Below are 20,624 nucleotides of genomic sequence, written 5' to 3'. Positions count from 1 at the left end.
ATTCTGCACCGGGCAGAAATATTTGGTCGATTTGGGCGATAGTATACGAAAATCGAAGTGAAATGCATTAAAGGGAAAGTATCACTCAAATTCGCCATCATTTCAAAACCCAAAAATGTTTGTCTGTCAGCAGAAACAACGAAATAATTTTATAATTGTCAAGTTTGTTATAAATGATCACCCCAGTGCAATAAAACTGTCGATTAGTGCCTCTAACCAGAGACAGAGTACGCCGGTATGGATTGAAACTTGAAATGTTACTGAGGCTAATGTTTTTCAAGTTCTAGCATTTTTGTTTCCAAAATGCGCTGGAACAGATCACGAGTTGTTCCTTTTAAGAATTGAGTTGATCTTCTTCTCTTTGTTCTAAAATTGTTTTGTAGCTATGTGAAGGTCTTAGTTCACCATTTTTAACCAAACAGGTCAAAAACCCCATGAGACTTCCCCTTTAAATCCATATATTTGAACTGCAGATGACAGAAGTATTAAATAAGTGACCTTCGCAGTTATGTACACGACTTGAGCAGGTATTTTGGCCGCCATAAAGAGATTTCAGAGCTGACGTTTCGCGCGTTAACCCTTCGTCAGAGCGAAACGAGGGGCTAACGCTGGAAACGTCAGCTCGCGAATCTCTTAATGGTGGTCAAATTACCGGCTTATTTTGTACATTTGTACAGCGCATAATTCCATGACGAGTTGATCAAATGCGCGTTACAGTATGGGGACACTCTCCAGATCAAATTGGAATTTGGAAATTGGTTTTTGAGGAGAGGGGAAAACCGGGGTAGCCGGAGAGAAACCTCTCGGCGCAAGGACGAGAACCAACAACAACTCAACGACGAGCCCGGGAATCGAACCTGAAGCGACTGGGATTTTGTTATGAACACAAAGATTCGTAATATATGTTGTTCATTTGAAGCATGTAGATAGATTGGAAAGGAGTATGATAGACTTAGACCTAAAGCAATATAAGGAGAGGGATGAGTTGGCCAGGTGACACGACACTGAGAGAATTTCGAAATCTTCCTGGCAGCCACTGTAAGATTTTCTCAGAGCCGTTTAAGTCTTGCTCTCTCAGGATGTGTAGGCTAAGTAAAATGAAGTTTCTTGGGTGTCATTTGTAAACTTTTGGTTTCCTTAGGACCTGAGGGCCATTGGAATCGACAAACGTGGGCACCGGAAAAAGCTGTTGTATGCAATTGAAAAACTTCCTCAACTGGATATAGCACAGGAAGTACCGGTAGGAATACAGCTGTTTATTTTTTGTTTCATCTATTTTAAGTAGTTAGTTGTCAAGCAAGGGCATCTTGCGTGAAGTCTAGTAAAGATGGAGTTCGGTTTTTGTCAAGTATTAAAACCCCTCAGGAGTTTGTTATGAGAATGGGACAATAAAATCAAATTATGTAATGGCAGTCAACCGCATAGTCTTCTCGGAGCAAGACCGAGAACAAGCAAAGATGGACACGGAGTCCAGGAATCGAACCCGGACGGCATTAGTGAGAGCCGAGTGCTCTCACCACTGCGCCATCCCTGCTTCACATGTCATTCCCAACGTTCTACGTTTTAACTTACAGCACCAAAACGACAGTATGGGAAGTTCAACAGACCAAGTGGTCTCCCAACTATTAGGCCATTAGCCTGTTTGTTTATGGTGTTTGTTTGTGAATTGTTAGGAAAACGTGGAGGATTGGCTGAGCGATCTGGGGTTAGACGAATACTGGGAGAATTTTGCCCAGTGCGGCTACACGGAACCACGCATGCTTGAAGATCTAAAGATTATGAACAAGGAAACTCTAAAGAACGACTTCAACATCTTCAAACCGGGACACTTGGACAAGATGTACAAAGCGATTCAGAAAGTACAGTACCCGAGTGAATGTAAGTTCAAATGAGTCTAGCAACCCTACTACTGGCGTCTTGCTGGAATAACTGTAGCAACATATGACTTTGAGTATCTCTCATCCACTCTGCCCGCGGGGTTTCTACGAAGCTATATTTTCACTAGAGACTCGAACACGAGCTCAAGGCTAACAGCACTTTTGTTTACCTAAAAACGGGTTCGACGCTTGTTCAAGCGCGAGAGTGAAAAGTTTTGTTTTTCGTTACGCCTTTTCGGATTGAGCCGGCGGTTCTCAATTAGTGTCGTCACTAACACCAATTAGCCTGGCCAATCAGAACATATGTAAACAGCTCAATGAACCAATCAGAACGCGTAACCGCAGCCATGCGCGGGAAAACGCGTAGGAGGAAGTCACGATTGGTTTTGATTTTGTTTTTCATTGGTTGAAAAAGTGGCGCGAGTTTTGCTAACTAATCACAGAGGATAGTAAATTAAAACCAAACGCGAATTACGTTCGACAGTTGTAAACCACTTAGCTAGCGGTTTGGAGGAATGAGGGAATATTTTCTCTTTATGTTCGTTCTTATGGTCAGATTGTGTAGGCGTGTGTGGCTGTAGTTAATTATTTTGGCCTTCTTTCACAGCTCAAAGGAGAATTCGCCACGCCCGTGAAGAGACAAGCAAAGTGGGTGTTTTGGACCTAAAGATTCATAACCAGGACAATGGATTGGAATATCACTTCTGGGAAGGTAGTTTATCTTTGAGATCCAACTTTCAGGTCTCGTTCTCTAATCGTATATTTAAACTGTGGATCTACTCTTGTACTTTAGCACCTCTTAGCAGTTTCTCTAGCCCGCAGTCTTTCCAGCGTTCTGTTAAACCAATTTTTTCTGACCTTTTTCAGTCAACTTTTGATATCGAGAAACCATGCACTTGGACACTCGTAAGAACCTGTTCCTGACACAGATCTTAGTCTTGACTTTTTTTGTAGTTTCCCTACATATTTTGCTTGTTTGTTTTATCGCGCTGATGACGTATAGTTTTAACTTAACAGGGTGGTACCTCGCATGGGCTCTCGTGTCCCGTTCGCACCTACCCTTTTCTTTATCATTTTTAGTTATACCCAATAAATCTCTTTACATGTGTATAAGAAAATACTTATTCACATGCATGTCTTGATATGTTTGATGAAGACCGTTTTTTACAGCAGTCTCTTTCATCTGGGCGATTAATTGTTTGAGGTGGAGTTTTCGACTTTAATGTTTGGGTTCACGACTCGACTTACCAGAAATTTCGCAACATTTTTATTCCGGATTAAGCCCGTTAAAATGGCTTTATTTTCTTGTACCAGATTTTCTTTCCGCCAGATTGTACAACACGTTTAACCGTGCTCCATGTTTTGCAGGTCTGCGCCAAGCGTGCCTTGTTCCGGAATCCGCTATATTTGGTGCAGTCGAGGAACTCAAAGAAAAGCTTGAAGACCTCCGTAACTCCACCCTGATGTTCTTCGCCATAGCAAACGCCCTTTGGATGATCTTCCTTGTGACTCTTATCGAGCAGGAACACCTTAAATTCCTGGGAACCAACGTCCTTGGTCTAGCTTTTCTCTGCATCTACGGCTTCATCATTGCGATACAGTTCTTGACCCTCCTGTGGCACAGGGGCGTGACGTTGTTCCACGTGGTCGCGCGTGCGCCGTGGAAGCGTGGACCGCTGCATATGGTGTGGGCGTTCGATGATGAGAACCTTCCTCCGCCCCCAGATGAGCGGGTCCTGGAAGCAATCCGGCAGCACCGCGGCCGCTCCAAGCCACGGAAACGACGGCAAAGCCAGGAAAACCGCCGGTTGACATCTCAAGCAAGCGTCAGCAGTATGGGAAGTGCCACCAGTATAGCAAGCAGCACTGATGAAAGAGTTCACCTCTTGCCTGATGGAAGACCGCCTTCACGAGCTGGTTATGGGTCTAGAAATCTCGCCCAAAAATTATCACAACCGGTTTAAGAAGAATATTTTTGACCATCACTTATTCAGCAGGGTAGTTCGATTGTCATTAAGGTACAAAACGTTGCAAAATCTACTGCACAAAAATGCCACAGAAAGTTTGAAAAACTCACTTTCATTTGTCAACATTTGCACAAAGGTTAGTGTTTAAACAGAGGCAAAGAAATTTGGAAAATGGCTGTTTATTCAAATCCGAGTGCGAATATTTCATCAAACTTCAGAAGACTTTGCAATACAAAGATGTAGTGGTGGAGGTGCTGAGGCTTCAATAATTAGTCACGTCTTTAGATTCCTTTTTTTTTAGTTATTCTTTGTCAAAAGCCAGTGAAAGTGTGTACAATAGGGACTATTTTCATTTGCATATGCTTTACTAGGCGCTGGTGGTTTTTTCGACAATAATCGATTACAATTATCTTGTTAAGAAAGGTTTCTTTTGATTTCTGGACACGCCAAACCTAGCAAACACCGAGGCCGTGATTGCTGTCATGCGTCTTAGTTATCCCAAATATAATGCAAAAATTGAGGCACGAAATCGCCGAATATATATGCTCATTTGAAAATGCACCTGAACGTTCATAAGGTGATTATTTCATCTCATTTCTTAGATGTTGTATTTTAATGAATTACCGAGCCCCTGTGCTATTGGTTGACGAGGATTTTTGGTGTGTCGCAGTAAGGGGCATTGAAATTTGCTGAAAACAGGTGGTAGTTGCGCGGATTACATTTAAGGTATTTTGGCTAGCTTCTAGCGACTGTCGTTTGCATATTAAACCAATTCAGAACTCGTAACTCAAAAAGGGAAACTAGTGCAGAGCGCGAAAACTTTCTCTCTTGATTGGTTGAGAACCCTACATGTTTTTCCTGTTTGGTTTGTGGACGTTTGGAGAGGATATCAAACAACTATGAAGCTTGGGAATCGCAAAACGAACCGAGTCACCTTTCAAAATTTAGTTTGTTTCACGGTGATAGGGCTGATATTAGGGACCTTAACCAGGGTCTTTGACGACACCAACGAAAACGTAACATAGGAATTAAATTCACGTTCTGCGAATAAATTAACGATAATGATAACGAGATACCCTATAGCTAAAGTCATAGTGGCGGCTGTAAAGTTCAGCGAGAAAAAGAAATTGAATCGTGGTGTTTTTGACGTTCTCATTTCATTTCGTCATTGGTCATTTCACTTTTTTTCCCAGAGAAAGGCAAAGAAATTCATCTCGCCGTACAACGCGGGTACAGAGCCAGTGTTTTGCTAATAAAAACTGTTGTTTTCTGAAGTTGTCGTTGTCGCAGCTTAAGGTCGCTAATTTCAGTCTTACAGTAGAAACCGTGATGGTCTCCGAGTTTAGTCAATCATTCCCTAGAATGATTAAACCATCAATGTACCTACCACATCGGTAATTTAGAAGGCGTGGGGCTTGACAAAAACATATTTTTGATAGTGTAGTCTCCCAACTGATTTTAAAAGAAATTTGTTACCGAAAGGAGAAGTGATTTTTTTGAGCTTGAAATAGTCGTTTTATTGAAGCAAATAGATTTATTGATAACCTGGTAACAAAAATAAAATGTATTGCTGGAACAAACGAGGCCATACTAATTATGATGTGGCTGGAAAGAATATTTTTATAAAATTTTTTGTGTAGTATAACTATTACTGTAATTACTCTGTATCTTTTATAACTGAAATAGCTTGTACAGTAGATCATTGCTCTAGGATTTTGAGATAGTTCATTTGGTATCAATAAAGCATAATGTAACTAAAGGTTGATTAACATTTCTCATTATACAAAAGGAACATTTCTCACGTGAATGTTTCTCTTTGTTTCTCTGGACTAACCCTTGACCTAAACCGTACGTTCCTTCATTTTTTTTTTGTCACGTGTTGTGTGTAGGCTTCCAGGAGAGAGGAACGCCTGCCCTACCAAATTCGTTTCCCGCCCCTATCGAATTCCTTAGCATCGAATTGCACGTGTGAAAGAAATAAGCATATGATAGCCAACGATGCTTTTTTTGCTTATTCTACATTCTCCAAGTTTTACACAGATAGTTTAATCGTTTCCATAGCATATTTATTCCGGAAGAAATTAATTTTGAAAGTTTTGTTTTGAAGCCGCAAAGTTCATTTCTAGCGCACGGGTAGTAAATAAACTCCTTCAGGCGGCTGGAATGTCGGCTGATAATGTCCGCGGCTGAAAGTTTGCCCGAAAAATGAGTATTTGGCCGAGAAGCAAAGTTCGTCAGTTCTTCCTTATTACTTCACCCAAATTGAGTTTTTCGCTTGCATTTACCCACGTTACTGGAGTTGTTGTACAACGAGCAAACTTTTTTTTTGTCCGAGCGCCGCCTGGAGGAAAGTTTATTTCCTCAGTACCATTTCCCGTTCCAGTCCCTTTTCCGTCTGGTAGGGTTAATAATGGTGAAAATAAAAGAATAATTTATCGGCCCTCATTTATGACAAAGTTCTACAGTGTTCTTTACTAGTAACAGGCTATAAACTGCCTTTGTTGTGAGGCCAGATGGAGTCTCAAGTCAAACACGGGAAACTTACACATAATTACAGCTCCTTTAAAAAGGATTAGCATTTCACTGTCTATCCAAGCTGGTACATGTATTTCCAAACCGAAAACCTAACCTAACGTCTTACAACTGTTTCAGCAAAGGGTGAAAAAGCGGACAAGGAAGTTTCAGTTAACTAAAGTTTTATCACACATTTTTATTTCAATTAACACAAGTTTACATTCATATTATTTTTAAGCAAATTTTGCCTTGGCTATAGGATTATCACTTGAAAAACACCAAACACAATCAAAGAACACTTCATACAAAACACACCGCCGACCTTACTCCACGAGCTACGCGGGATACTGCATGCGCCACGCATCGCGTGAAGCGTGAACTGCGTCATACATCATGTTCCACAAAGCACGCAAAACCCATTAGACACTTCACTCCAGGCACGCATAATATCACGCACCACGCGGAACACACCTCACGCGAACTACATCAGACAATTAAGAAAGATTAAGCACCACGTTTGAGGCAAATGGCAGAAATGACCTATATTTGCCGCTCACTGTTTTCAGTTTCTCAGAAAAATTGAAAACATAAACACGAAACTCACGTTTGCCGTTTGCCATAAACGCGGTGCTTACTAGTCTCTATGTCGCGCCACGCGGAACTGAAATTGATAGCTATGTGGCGTTATCTAGTCCGAGCATGGTTTATCTATACGTCGCCTTGGAACTTTTTATTTCTCTTGTTACCTAGTTTTCAATAGAGACCACTTTAAATATGGTCATTTACCTACTTTACTTACAGCAGACGAGTAGGGTTAAAAGTACAAGCCACACACCTCGGTCACACACACGTTCCACACGAGACACTCCAAACACCATGTGAAACACCAATACATGGCTGCGCACGAACAGCACACTCCAGGCCCCAGTTGTTCAAAGAGCGGATAACTTTATCCACTGGATAAGTCACTATCCAGCGGAGCAGATGTACTCCAACCGATGGTTTTGGCAAGTTTTCCACACAACCCCATTCTTGAATTTGACATATGCTTCTCCTCTATCCACAAATTAGAGGGCTATCTGGAAAATCTTGCGCACATTTCACCTGCGGGATAGCGACCTATCCGGTGGATAAAGTTATTCGCTCTTTGAACAACTGGGGCCAGATGCGTCATGCTGTGTTCAACACAACGCAGAGCACACCAAGCACACCAATGACCAGAAACCGGTCCGACATGATGATAAGTACATTATAGAATCAAATATTAAGCCTACTATTTAAGAAATTTATGTTTCTCAGTCACAACCATTACAGTCTTACGTTGCTATTGCAATCCTTACAGTCGTTTGCAAACGAACGAAGTCTAAAACAAACTTTCAAATGATCGCAGTAGGCCAATCTCAATAACAGCAACTGAAGCAACAAAAATATTAGCTCCTGTGAAGCGCACAAGCTGTGTTTTGGTTTCACACCGGCCTAGTTGAAAAGTGAGCAGTTTTGCGTTGTATTGTGCTGAGTGATTAAGTTTGGCTACGATACGAGATCTTTCTACCAGCAAAAGCGGAACTAAATCCAGTCAAAAAGAGAAACCAGAGCCAAAAATCTAGAAACATAATTACATCTCAGTGACAGCTAAACCAGTGGTAAATCACTTGTAACATTTACCGCTGGAACTAAAGGAAATGATCATGAAAATTTAGTTTGAAGAGGACCCACCATGTCTGGGGTAGGGGGGTTATTGAAGATACCACCTATCTCATGAACATTTTATCTCTTCAAAATTTTATCCGCTTTAGATTCTAAGTCAATGACACAGAAATATTCAGCTGGCAAGCGGTTAGCATTGCTTGATAAACAAGAAAAGTGAAGCTCGAATCTCAGTCATTTTTTACTGCTAGAAAGAGGGTTGGTTATGCAATAAAGACACCGTCTTTTGAGGTTGAGAAAGGGGCAGAGACTATAATCTATTTTATGGTTTGGTGGGTCCTGTTCGAGTAGTTTTGACCACTTCAATAATATGTAATTACAATTATACCTGTAAACAATCTCTTTTTTCTTTCAGAGGTAGTTATTTAGTGTGGCTTAACCACGCGAACGCGGTCGAAAAATCACCTCAACGAGGAGTCACCGAGTGCGGGAGAGACGAAAAAAGCCAGTCGGCTTTACCATTGCTGAGAGAAATAAGAGACTGCTCCTTCGAAATTACTGCTATTACCGTTATTGTGCTTAGTTACGAGTTTCTTTGCGCAAAAAAAAAATGCGAAAGAAGTTGTACTCGACAATGATTCCTTGGGAAGAAAGGGAAAGAATCTCCTTTGGATTCTTGTCAATTGTGCAGTGACAAACCTCGTCAAGTTTGTTACAATTTTCTTTTAACGGCACACAAAAATAACAAGACAAGGCGCATAAGAGATTGTGCCGAGCAACAACGCTTCTCAGTCTTTCAACTAATGTTAAAAGCAAGTCTATATCGTTGTCAGTTAAGATGTTGTACTAATCAGGCATGAACTCGAAGGTCGGTCCTGCATTTGGCCCAACTGTCGGATCTCCATGCTCTTCCAATGGAGTTTGCACAAGCATCTTCAGATGTCTGTCTACTGAGAACATTAACCCCAACGCATCTTCGAATTTTTCTGGATGGCCGTTGAATGTGAATTCAAGAGATCTAAGGAGATTTGTGTAAAGCCGGTTGAATTCTTTGTTGAGGACGTCCGCACGGGAGCCTTTTTTGTACTTTACAAGGCGCGGGTTGTTTAGCATGGGCCAGACTCCTTCAGGTTCAAAAAATATCTTCGATCCATTGAAAAAATACTCGCCACGGCAGAGCTGAAAGTAAAATTGCAATAAACGGTAACTTTTCTCTGGAGTGAATTACATCTTATTTTATTCAGTTCTCGTTAATTACTTTCAACTTCTAAATTACATGAAATGTCAGAACGAAAGACTACCAGTATATGGCATGCTTCAAACAGAATACAGCCCTGCTTACTGTGGAAACTAAAGTGGACAGGAGACTTTTTTCAGACATGTCAAGGTAAATCACAAAAGAGGAAAAGAGAAAGTAACCCTTTCCGGGTAGTACTGTAAGGATTAAAGCAAACAAAAATAAAAATTAAGAAATGGAAGGCTAGCAATTCCTTTCTTAATGGTCAACTGGGTGACGAAAAAGACGTGAACGTGCCGAGGAAAACTGGACAGAGCATAAAGACTCCCTTACTCTCCCGCTTATCCACCAATCTCTTCTCGGTTTTTTTTCTCACTTCTCCACAGAAGCCTCTTTCACGCTCGAGCGGAGACAAATAAGGAAAGTGAAATGAAGAGCGCTGGGACCGAGCGGAGACAACTAAGGAAAGTGAAATGGGGAGCACTGGGACCGAGCGGAGACAACTAAGGAGAGTGAAATGAGGAGCGCTGGGACCGAGCGGAGACAACTAAGGAGAGTGAAATGAGGAGCGCTGGGACCGAGCGGAGACAACTAAGGAGAGTGGAATGAGGAGCACTGGGACCGAGCGAAGACAAAAAAGGAGAGTGAAATGAGGAGCGCTGGGATCGAGCGGAGCCGGACAAATAAGGGATCGGAGAGAGTGAAACAACGAGGAGCACGTTTTTCTTCCCATTTCTGATTTTTCGCTCCTTTTTTATGAAAGAGCTTCTGAGGAAGAGAGAGGTGTTTGCTCGTTTCAGTCTCGCTGATCATGAACGCACGTCACTCTTATAGCTCGGCTATCAAGAGAGGGACTGCTAGCAGTTTAATGGTGACAAAAAACAAACAAACATACAGACGAACAACCCATAGTAATTCGTCTTGTTAAATGACACCCTTTGCTCTGTTGTGGCTCTAACGTTTGAGTTTGTCGGGTAATAAGAAACCTCACGGCCATTCTTATGATAGCTTTTGAGCAATCGATTTTTGTGTGGTGTTGTTTGTTTGTCAATCTTTTGATCAAAGCCATAATGCCTCTTTGACGAATAAATTTTAGGCTCGTTTTGTGTCCTCTCTCGATTGCTACCGCTTTCAGTTAAACCACACTTCAGGTGTAATTATAAATTATGCAAGTCCTTACTACATTGTCTTGCATGACAGTTATGGCACAAACCTTCAAAATCGGTATTGTCTCCTTGCCAACTCCGGAATCTCCGTCCCCTTCCCCATCATCTGCTCCGTAATTATAAACCTTGATTTTATGTTGTTCTACGATCGACTGGAACAAAAAGTAATGTGACAGGTCACCATTGTCCTTGGACCAGTCGAATGGGTTACAGGGGGAACTCCCTTCTCCTTCCTTGATAATCTCCTCAATGGCTTCTTTTGCTTTCGTGAAGTTGGTGACACTGATTAATTTTCCATACCGACCAAACGAAAATTTAAAATCCAGTTGTTTGGACTTATTTCCAGTGAAGATTGTCTGGTTTTTACCATTTTGTGTGAGAAAGGCAAAGGCGCGGAGAATATAGTTGTAGAATTCTCCAATGGCGTTGTAGTGCTTGTGAAATTTTGGCTTTCCCTGATTTGGATAGCGGGGGCTTTCCTTGACCTGAAAGATAATCAATAGAGTAAATGCTGTTTCAGAAACTGGAGTTATATATTTTTTTCTTATGAGGTCTAACTTTTCTTAGAGGTTCTCGGCTCTATCAGCAGAAATAAGGAATCTGAGAACAGTACACCTCACAGGAAAGACTGTGCAAACAGGTGGATTAAAAAAGCAAAACTAAACAAAATAAACAAGCAAACCAACCCCCCTACTCCCCCCTCCTGTTCCTCAACAAGAAAAGCTGAACAAATGAATGAATGAATGAATGAATGAATGAATGAATGAATGAATGAATGAATGAATGAATGAATGAATGAATGAATGAATGAATGAATGAATGAATGAATGGATGGATGGATGGATGGATGGATGGATGGATGGATGAATGAATGAATGAATGAATGAATGAATGAATGAATGAATGAATGAATGAATGAATGAATGAATGAATGAATGAATGAATGAATAACTTTATTTAAACATGGTCAACTTACCAGGACTTAAAAACACTATTTCTTTATTAAAACGTAAACTACTGTAATGGATCAAAATTGTCATTACAAAACCTATTTAAACTCAGAGCCTGCTTTACAAAAAGTAGCTTAGACATTTCTGGGTCTAATTTTATGTGGTTGTTAATAACACTCGTAAGCTAAATCCCCGAATTAAAGTAGCACAAACAAAGGCCAAACACACTCTTGTTTTTCAATTTCGGTGAGAATAAAACAAAGCAAATAAAACAACAACAACAAAAAGCAATAAGTGTAAATGTGTTTCTCCATACTTCCATATGTCGGTTAAACCTCGATCTATTTTGTTTGGTAAACAGTCGAAGTTTCAAAATTATCACATCTGAGATTTACTTAATTAAAACTAGATTAACAATTCTGCCCAGGATTGGAGTTAACGAGTGATCGTAGAAGCCAACCTGAATTGACTAAACTCAGCTAATCAGACTTGCTTAAAAATAAAAGTCATGGTATAATATGGAAGGACAACCTGTCATCTCAGAATATTATCAATTTTGCTCACCATTTTCTCTGATGATGGAATATCCCCACATTTCTTAATCTTCTTCTCTAAAGCAGCATCTAAACACAGAGACAGGAGAGGATCAAGTCACTTTCTGGTAAAGACAAAGTAGTAGGAGGAGTTTTTAAGGCTGCAAACCCTGCTGTAAGGAGTAAAAATACCAGATTTGCTTTATTTAAAAAACTGCTTTTCCAAAACTGAATGACTGGTGAGGCAAGACTCCTGAGCTCTCATATAAGCTTACGCCTACTAACAGCCACCTCGATCTTTCACAGTGTAACAATATGCAAAGGAGGACTTGAATAGTGGAATTAAATTTGAAACAGGGTGAGATATATACACAATTTTGTTAGGTCATTTTTTCTTATTTTTAAATAAGACAAAGGTATTGTTTAAGATAAGAGTAATGTTTTTTTTAACTTTTTGACCAGAAGACTCTTTGGTCTATTCTAGGTACTTTGGTTGTGAAGAAAGCAAATCGGTCCTTAGTTTGTTAGTGAAAGGCTGTCCAATTGCCATAAATCTCGACAGCCTATTGACTTCTGAGGTCCACGTAATAAATATCTGGTGCTTTTTAGTAAAACCATTCAAATAATGAATAGATAAGGAAGTTAGTTTCTAAAGAATCTGTGGTGCTGCGTCAGTGAGGGAGTAGAATTAATATTTGGTTTATCAACTAAGTCGATAAATCACTCTGACAAAGGGCTAGAGCGCGCAACGTCAGTCCTAGAACCTTTTAAACTTAGTTAATGAAACCAGATGTTCATTTAAATCATGTTCAAGAATGTCCCTACGACTGTTAGATACGATAAATTCGTGCAGGCAAGGTATTTCTGTCGTGTTGATAAATCGTGGAAAGGACGAGAAACTCCACGGGTTATTAGGATACAATCATGCATTAATGTTCTGACTAAACTTCGGCTATATGACGGTTGTGTTGCGGTTGCATTTACTGACTGTATTTTGCAATCAGTTGAGGCAATATGATTGAAAAATAATGGTGTCGATAAAGAAACCCTGTACTTCGAATTCCATACCTGAACTAGGTAAGGCCCAACCCAGGAACCAAGTCGTCATTTGTTTAAGCCAACCATTTTGATCTGTGATTAAAGGTATTGTTACAAATTTGGTTTAATTGAAAGAGTAATCCAAACCAGAATCGGACTCTGTTAACTTTAGTGATATCTGTCCACCAGTTATCAAAGTAACCAGGCACCATACAATACAGCCGCTCCTATTTTGATTACAACTTAACACTAAGGGCCAAGGAGCTTTGGACCTTAATTTGCAATTATAAAGAGAGTTAACGTCGAAATATTTTAGCTCCCTACAAAAGGGATCCTGGAAAAAAATGGAAACTCAAATTGTTCAACAGGATAAAATGGATTGTAAAACATGTTCATCTCCGAAGAAAATTATTAGATATTCCAGGCCTATCTTTTTTCCCACCGTTCCCAGTGCTTCCCACTTTATCTGCTTTTTTTCCCCGCTTTGTGAACGAGCTTTATAGGGGAGGAGACGAATAAAAGATCAGAATTATGAACATCATACTGACCGTTATTGTACTGTCCACTTATCTTAGCGCCCTGATGAGAGTCAGGCCCTGAGATTATCTCTTCCTCTTTGTCATCAGTAGGTTCAGAAGGCTGATAAGATATATCAAAATCTTCCGTGACGGAGGGCTGTTCAATTGTCATGAATATGTCACCAATGAGAGCAATGCTGCATTTCTCTATAGGGACTTGTAAGGTTGGCATTAGTCCTCCTGGAAGACGGGTTGGATATAGAGGTATGAAGTTTTCGGAAAATAGAACAGGCTTTCCGCCAACTGCATTTAAGAGGTTTGCAGCAAGAGCCAAATGCAACATCTCTTGGATAAGTATCTGCTCGAATATGGCTTGTACTTCGGTGTTGTAATTTTGTTTTATGGTGGCTAGTGCTGTCAGATAAGTTGGGATAGTGGAATGCTCTACTTCTAGGGCTGTCTGAAGATTGCGGCGTAATTCTTCAATTGTAAAATCTTCCTCCTCTTCGCCCGGACATGGACGTTTAAGCCATTTCAGGATCATGTCGCGTTTACCCTTTGATAAGTCACGAGTCACTGACATGTGATTTGGATGCGTTATTGGAAGCCGCAGAGTCATGTCTATATGAGAAATGTGGGTTTTAACTTCATGGTAGTTCCCAAGATCGACATAATTTAGCGTCATTATTGGATACAGCAAGGCATACCTCTTAAAAATTGGGTACACATCCTTATTCCACGTTGGTGGATGATCGTAGGTGAAGTTGTTGAACACTCGGATGACAATGTAAGAGTTCAGAAGATACAAGAAATTTTTCCCTTCACAAGTTTTGTTTACGTCGATGGGGTTGGATTGTGACCAGTATTGGTATGGATACAGCTGGCCATCTATAAATTCTCTTGTTCTATTAGGATCAGGAGCTGGGAATGTTTTGACGGCTAAACCAGATTGGTCGGTTGTGAGGTTCTCAGACGGAAAGGGAGGGTCTGTTCCAATTAGAGGTCCGTCATATTCGTAAAATATGTTGGGGCAGACGAAGGGTGTGATGTGAATTACCGCTCCATTCATAGGCCTTCCAAATTTTGTCGCCAAGAGAGTGATTTCCACGTTATCAAATGGTTCTGCCCTCAGTACCCATGGAGTAAAAGGATGGACCTGTATTCCGTCCTTGGCTTCTGAAAACAGAATTCTTGTACATTGCACTACAGGCCATGTTCCATCGACCTGTAGGAAAATGGCACGTATTAAAGAAATTCGGTTTCGTTTGGAATAAACAACATTTAACATAATGCAACACTTCTATTAATAGATGAAAAGACGTAGTTGTCAACGAAACTTATATATTAAGAAGTTGCGAAAAGCAATAGTGGCTTGGACGAGATTCCCACCATGACCCTCTGCGATGCCGGTGCTCTACTAACTTTGGCCATGATGCCAACTGGGAGCCGGTTATTTTGTGAGTTGTTCACAATATGACCAGCTTACAATTTTGCTTGATAGCTCTTTTGGTAATTAAAGCACTGAACCGGTATCGCAGGTATCACAAGGGTCATATGTTCAAATTCCGTTCAAGCCTGTTTTTTCCAGTTCTTTTTTTTTTCGGAAGTGCTTAGATTATGCTCACAATTCGGTGAAGGTCTTTCTTTTATTAAATCTTAAATCTTCAAGTCAGATATGTGATACATGATTCATTACACTTTCATTTGAACACTACTGAATTAGGCGACGTTTACGGCATCCTGGCTTCCTCATGTTTAAGATCGTTGGGAATATTGCCGATTTCATTTGGTAACAATTGATGATACTGAATAATTTTTACAAATAAACAAACAAACAAATTAACACGCAAAACAAAGCGAAAAACAATCCAGCACGTTAGACATTGTTGGATGTGGAGTCTATGTTACACAAAGACGAATTCTCATCAGATGTTTTAGAGGACATTGTCCGACTTTTTTTGTTCCCAGATTTGAATAACACTACTGAGCTCGGCTCCTGGTTTTTCAAACATTCACTTGTGTACGCAGACTAAAATTTAAAAGCGTTCCTCATCATCCAATATGTTGGCCAAATTATAATTGCACAATTTACCTCCTCTTTGTCCCCCTTCCTGCTTGTGCCTTCCCCTCCACTACAATTCCGTAAGAAAATTTCTGCGAAATTTCTTGGGATAACTTTACGATTGTAGTTTTCGTGGAGCTAAGCTCCGCCTTATCGAAGAAAATAACACCACGATGCAAGGATGTAGACAAACCTAACCACCAATCACCGCCCCTGCGTTCTTCTAGTGAAACTTCTGGCCTGACCTTAATTGCATTTGTAGCGACCGAATTACGGCATCTGAATTAATTTTAGCACGCAAAACAAACAACAAACAAACAAACAAACAAACAAACAAACAGACAAATGAAAAATCTCTTACCTCTGCTATAACAAGTGGTCTTGTTTTCAGTATCTCAGTATCTCAGTATCTCAATTTCTTCGTCAGATAAAACTCCAATTGGTGGGAAAGACTGTACACCAGCAGAGTTTTCATACCAATTGGCCAATCGATAAAGAACAACACCGAGGGGTACCAAATCATCGGCACAGGAGACAGCTTTGCCGTAATCAGTCATGTTCCTAGGTATCGCCACCATGAGCAGGCCTATAAACGACACATTGTGACTTCCATTGGTCGTGATTGGTAAGCTGTTTCCAAAATCCACTGTCAGTCTCTTGGCTTTCTTGTCCAGAATGAAAGGTGCATCTTGAAGGCCTTCTGTTTGAGCCTTAAGGAGCCGTTCGCCAGGGGTGAATGGGACGGAGTGAGTACCAGCTAAGCCAATTGTCCCTGTTTTAAAATAAGAAGTATTATAATATTAATAATAGTAAATTAGAAATTGTAGGATTCACATTGCCTTCTTTAAGTTCCACTTGACACCACCTACCCCGGTGGCTGCCAAATGTGATCCAAATAGACAGTAAAAAAAAAAAACGTTCTTACATATGTGGCCAATCCTGTTGGTAGGTCCTGGTTTTAAACCCTGTGAATGTTTCCTGGGATTTCTACACAAAGCAACCACGATATCACTGGTACATTCTTTTGATCGATAATTACACAATATACCTGTTATTCGGCCCCAACCAAAATATGGGTCCTGCGGTGTTTCGTTGAATGCATCCATATTGAATCGAATCGACAGGTTTCCGCTAGTTTTGCCGGCTACAATCCTCAACTCTTTCAAGATGGGTGATGTGTCTGATGTGTTCTTGTTCCAAGTGATATTTGTGAGTTGCGACTGCCCTGCGGCTGCCTGGGCTTGATCACCATTAGAGGCATTGGCAGTCTTCACCCAGCGATACTGAAAAGGTGCGGGAACGTAGTCCGCTGAGAAATATTCACCCACCAGAATTCTCCATCCCCACACCTCTGCAAACTTGTGAGCTTGTGGATCCAAGTCAACCAGCTTAGCCGGGACCCTGGTTCCTCCTCCTGGGAGATAAAATAAATACAAAAGTTTCCCTGTGACAGATACCGCGAATTTGCTCCACGTGTTGCACATAGAAGCTTTTACCTCTGCGAGATTGTTAACCCTTTGTAGTTTGATAACGGCAGGAAAGCGCTACAGCCCAAAAAGCAGAAAATCAACATTTCATTCAACGTTGTAAAGATCAACACAAACAAGTGACAGGGTCATTTGCACGACAGTTAATCTAATACAGTTTTGCTGGCTAAAGCATTTAAGGTCTCTATAAAGTTCTGAAGATCTTGTCTGTGCCTTCATTACCACCTGTGTCTGGGAAGCAGGGGCTCAAATAATGTTGGAAAAAAACCAAGTTGTAAGAACATATGTTGTCGTAAAAATCTTAGTCTCCTAAGATATTAAAAGACGGCTTTTTTCATGTTATTGGTGAGAAGCGAGAATGGACAAAGAATTCTTAAGCGTGACTTTCAATATTCCGACAAAATTTTTACCAGTTACGCCAGCGCCACAGATGGGCTCTTCATCCGGGTTTCCTACGCACCGATAGTCAGAGTAGCACACGTGAGTCACCTTGGCTTCCACAGTCCACTCCCCACTCCCCAGGGGATTCCAGTTGTCAAATGTTCGTCGTGTGTCGCTTTGAGTAAAGTTTTTGATGTCAAAAAAGTTTGGAAAGTTGTTCATTGTTGCGGTATCTGCACGAAATCTTCCAGCGAAATGAAAATGAGGATAGTGCAAGTACGTCTGGCGACCTGTCCAAAACCAAATGCAAGACAAAATTTTACACTAACCTGACAACAGTTGCTTTAAAATACAGTTTAACTAGATTTCTTTTCCTTTGCTCAAAATAAATCTATAAAGTTTCCGCCTTTTGCGGTGAACGCACAAACAGAGAGGAAGTGAGGGTTCAACCTGGGTGCTGGAGGTTACTTGACGGAAAATGAGGCATAAAGGTCTTTGAGAAGTCTGTCTCAAATTAGAGCTGGAAAATTTAAAAAAGGAGCTTTATTTGGTTATTTCCCATCAATAATAGGAATGCAGTAGCCCCAGCATCACCGTCTCTGTCCATCTGCAGCCAAAACGTTTTATTGGGACAAATTAACTTCAGGCCCATGAAAACATACAAACATGTCAGGACTCCTGGACTTAGATATTACATAGACCTATCAGTATATTATATATATATTATTACAGACTTGAATGTTATATTATATAGATATATATTTTTACTTTTAATCACAACCTATTATAATCGAAGTAATACTCCTATTGTTAAACATACAGACATGAAATGACTTATATCGTAGATATAGTAGATAGGTAGATATAGAATATATAGAGGAATCGTCATTTTAATACTCCTGTCACACGTAATATATATACATATTGTGCTTTTGTAATTATTGTAATGCTCATTTGATCATCTTGTCATGGAAAATGCGTAATATAAGTGAATAAATTATTATTAATTATTAAAACGTTTTCCACGCCGATGCTGGATAAATGAATTCAGTCGTAGGTACTCTTAACAACGCGTGGTTCTGTCTTTAAATATAAGAAGCCATGCATGAGAATAATGATTTACCGTCGAACAGGATACCTCACTCCTGTCAAAGATGAATTGGTAATACGCTTACTTGTAAATCACGCCACAAATTTTAAAACGCATGACAGAACGCACGGCACAACTCAGTTGACTGTATTTCCTGTTTGATATTCAGATGGTAACAAATTACCTAAACCTGTTTATCCTGTATTTAGCAGTCTATTAAACTGTAACATAAGTTTGTTTTTCCATTGTTTTGTAAACATGAAATATCCCAGTAGTAGAGAATATGAACTCAAGATAGGCACTGGCAAAGAAATAACTTAACAATGTAACCGTAAGACTTTAAAACACATTGTCTGGTTGTCGAGATAGTCGACAAGAAACAACAAACATTCCTCAAATTTTTCCTGTTCAATCTGAAGGGTGCGGAAATGTAATCGAATCCTTTATACGAAGCCACTGGGAATAAAATACTTGCACCATCTTTTTGACTTTTTGTTCTTCCTTTTGTCCATTGACCCTCAATAATGTATGTTAAACTTCAGTAGTAAGTTAGCATGGAGATGTATACTTGAATACCTCCAAGCGATGCCACGGATCTACAAATTTATCAGTTAAGGACATTGTTGTTCATTTTAACCTACCTTCGTCTTCTTCATCGTCTGCAAACGTTCCAACACAACAAAGTGAAAAAAGCTGCAATAACAGACTGCAAAACAACATCTTTAACAATAAAGAGATGCTATGGAAGAGTTTACGAAGCTTCCTGCGTCGGCAATCGGGATAAACAACTACCAGAAAACCGATTAATATGCACTGCATACGTCATAATTGAGTACTTAGCTTCTTTGAACACGGGAAGACATTTAAGATTGATTCAATTTGCATACTAACAGGAACATTTTTCGTCAAGGCTTATCTACCCGACTAATGAATAGATGAAGGCAAATGTCACTGGAGTTCAATTACGGAACGGAAGAAACACAGTTGTATTCTAACTCAAGAAAGCTCAGTGCTGTCTTAATTATAATGTTCTCAGACAGAGCATTTATAACAGTTTTAATATGCCAGTTGACAGCATTTTTATACCGAACCAATATATTTCTTAGAGAAAATAAAGAAAGGTTAATCGACAGCATCATCCTAAAGCTTATTAAGTTGCATCATCCAGGCGAAAACGGATTTAGGTGCATATTCAGTGTAAACATGAGGGGGTAGTTTTATAACAGATCATAAGTTCAATTTCCAGACACAGTCATTCAGTTGTAGAAAACCCATCTGACGACAAAGAACAAATTAAAATTTTAGTTAAGGACGGATAGAGGAAAAAAAGGCACTTGTTTATTTATTCATTCCCGTTGATGCAACGGCGAGAAAATTTGAATACGATTGCCACAAACCAAGAGACCGATGTATTAAAATTCTAGCTTGGCTACGAGGCTTAATGGAATAAAACAAAATATTTTAGTTATTCATCTCTGAAATGTACTCTCCGTTGTTTTATTCCCCAAGCCTCGTAGCCAAGTTAAAATATTAATATATTAAATTTGGCCGTTTTTTGTGTTGCTTTCAAACAGTTTGAAACATGAGATCTGAAAAGAAACAGAAGCTAAACAAAGTCGACATGAAAGAGGTTAGTATAGATGGAAAAACATTGCCTAGTCCCTGTACGGCTTTCTCCCAGGCCCTCACGATCAATTTGTTACGCTGACGTAACCGAGCGAACGGCTCGGACCACGTGACCCGAAACGGGTTGACCAGGCGTAAAAGACTGAGATAATGAAGTACGTTGCCCAAGGCGAATGTTTGTATCTCAGATATGCTCCTGGATTAGTCAGTGCCTAATCCTGAAGTGTATGTGTGAAGGATCACAAAGCTCCTCTATAACAAATACTATCTTCTCAGCTGTGATATTCACCTCTCAACGCACAATTTTTTTCATTAATTCCTTTGGGTAGTTCATAGGCTGCCGTGAGAAAGATTGAGTAATTTAAATAGTAATAATTTTCAACAATGATAACTGCAGGTAAACTAACTGGCCATTATCTATTGTCGTCCTATTTCAGTCGACTCAGGACAACACGAATGTCTCAATTACAGAAGCTTTCTCACAAATGCACTTGTGTCGCGAGTCCTGTGCGTCACGCTTTGTTGGGTTTT

The 20,624-nt window shown here is 40.1% G+C and overlaps 2 protein-coding genes across 3 annotated transcripts in view; one reads left to right on the top strand and one right to left on the bottom strand.

Annotated features, from left to right (window-relative positions):
* The window catches only part of LOC146469877 (uncharacterized), a 30,735-nt gene extending 25,132 nt beyond the window's left edge, over positions 1–5,603 (top strand). For both annotated transcript variants that reach the window (XM_085122723.1, XM_085122724.1), the window contains exons 14-17: positions 1,142–1,240; positions 1,674–1,878; positions 2,485–2,589; positions 3,246–5,603. In XM_085122723.1, coding sequence (XP_084978849.1) covers positions 1,142–1,240; positions 1,674–1,878; positions 2,485–2,589; positions 3,246–3,841 — 1,005 coding nt within the window. In that variant the 3' untranslated portion in view covers positions 3,842–5,603. The remainder of the gene's footprint in view (positions 1–1,141; positions 1,241–1,673; positions 1,879–2,484; positions 2,590–3,245) is intronic.
* A 920-nt stretch (positions 5,604–6,523) lies between these two features.
* LOC146469876 (uncharacterized) lies at positions 6,524–19,285 on the bottom strand. Its single transcript, XM_085122725.1, is given in 10 exon segments — positions 6,524–9,184; positions 10,456–10,893; positions 11,923–11,981; positions 12,960–13,022; positions 13,478–14,672; positions 15,871–15,921; positions 15,923–16,281; positions 16,558–16,923; positions 17,407–17,667; positions 19,109–19,285. Coding segments are annotated over 10 exon segments (3,204 nt in total). The 5' UTR covers positions 19,188–19,285; the 3' UTR covers positions 6,524–8,851.
* Between the last annotated feature and the right edge of the window lie 1,339 nt (positions 19,286–20,624).

This window comes from Pavona decussata, unplaced genomic scaffold (genome assembly GCF_977016875.1).
Source record: "Pavona decussata unplaced genomic scaffold, jaPavDecu1.1 SCAFFOLD_115, whole genome shotgun sequence".
Lineage (NCBI taxonomy): Eukaryota > Metazoa > Cnidaria > Anthozoa > Scleractinia > Agariciidae > Pavona > Pavona decussata.
This window is presented reverse-complemented; position numbering and strand designations above follow the sequence as displayed.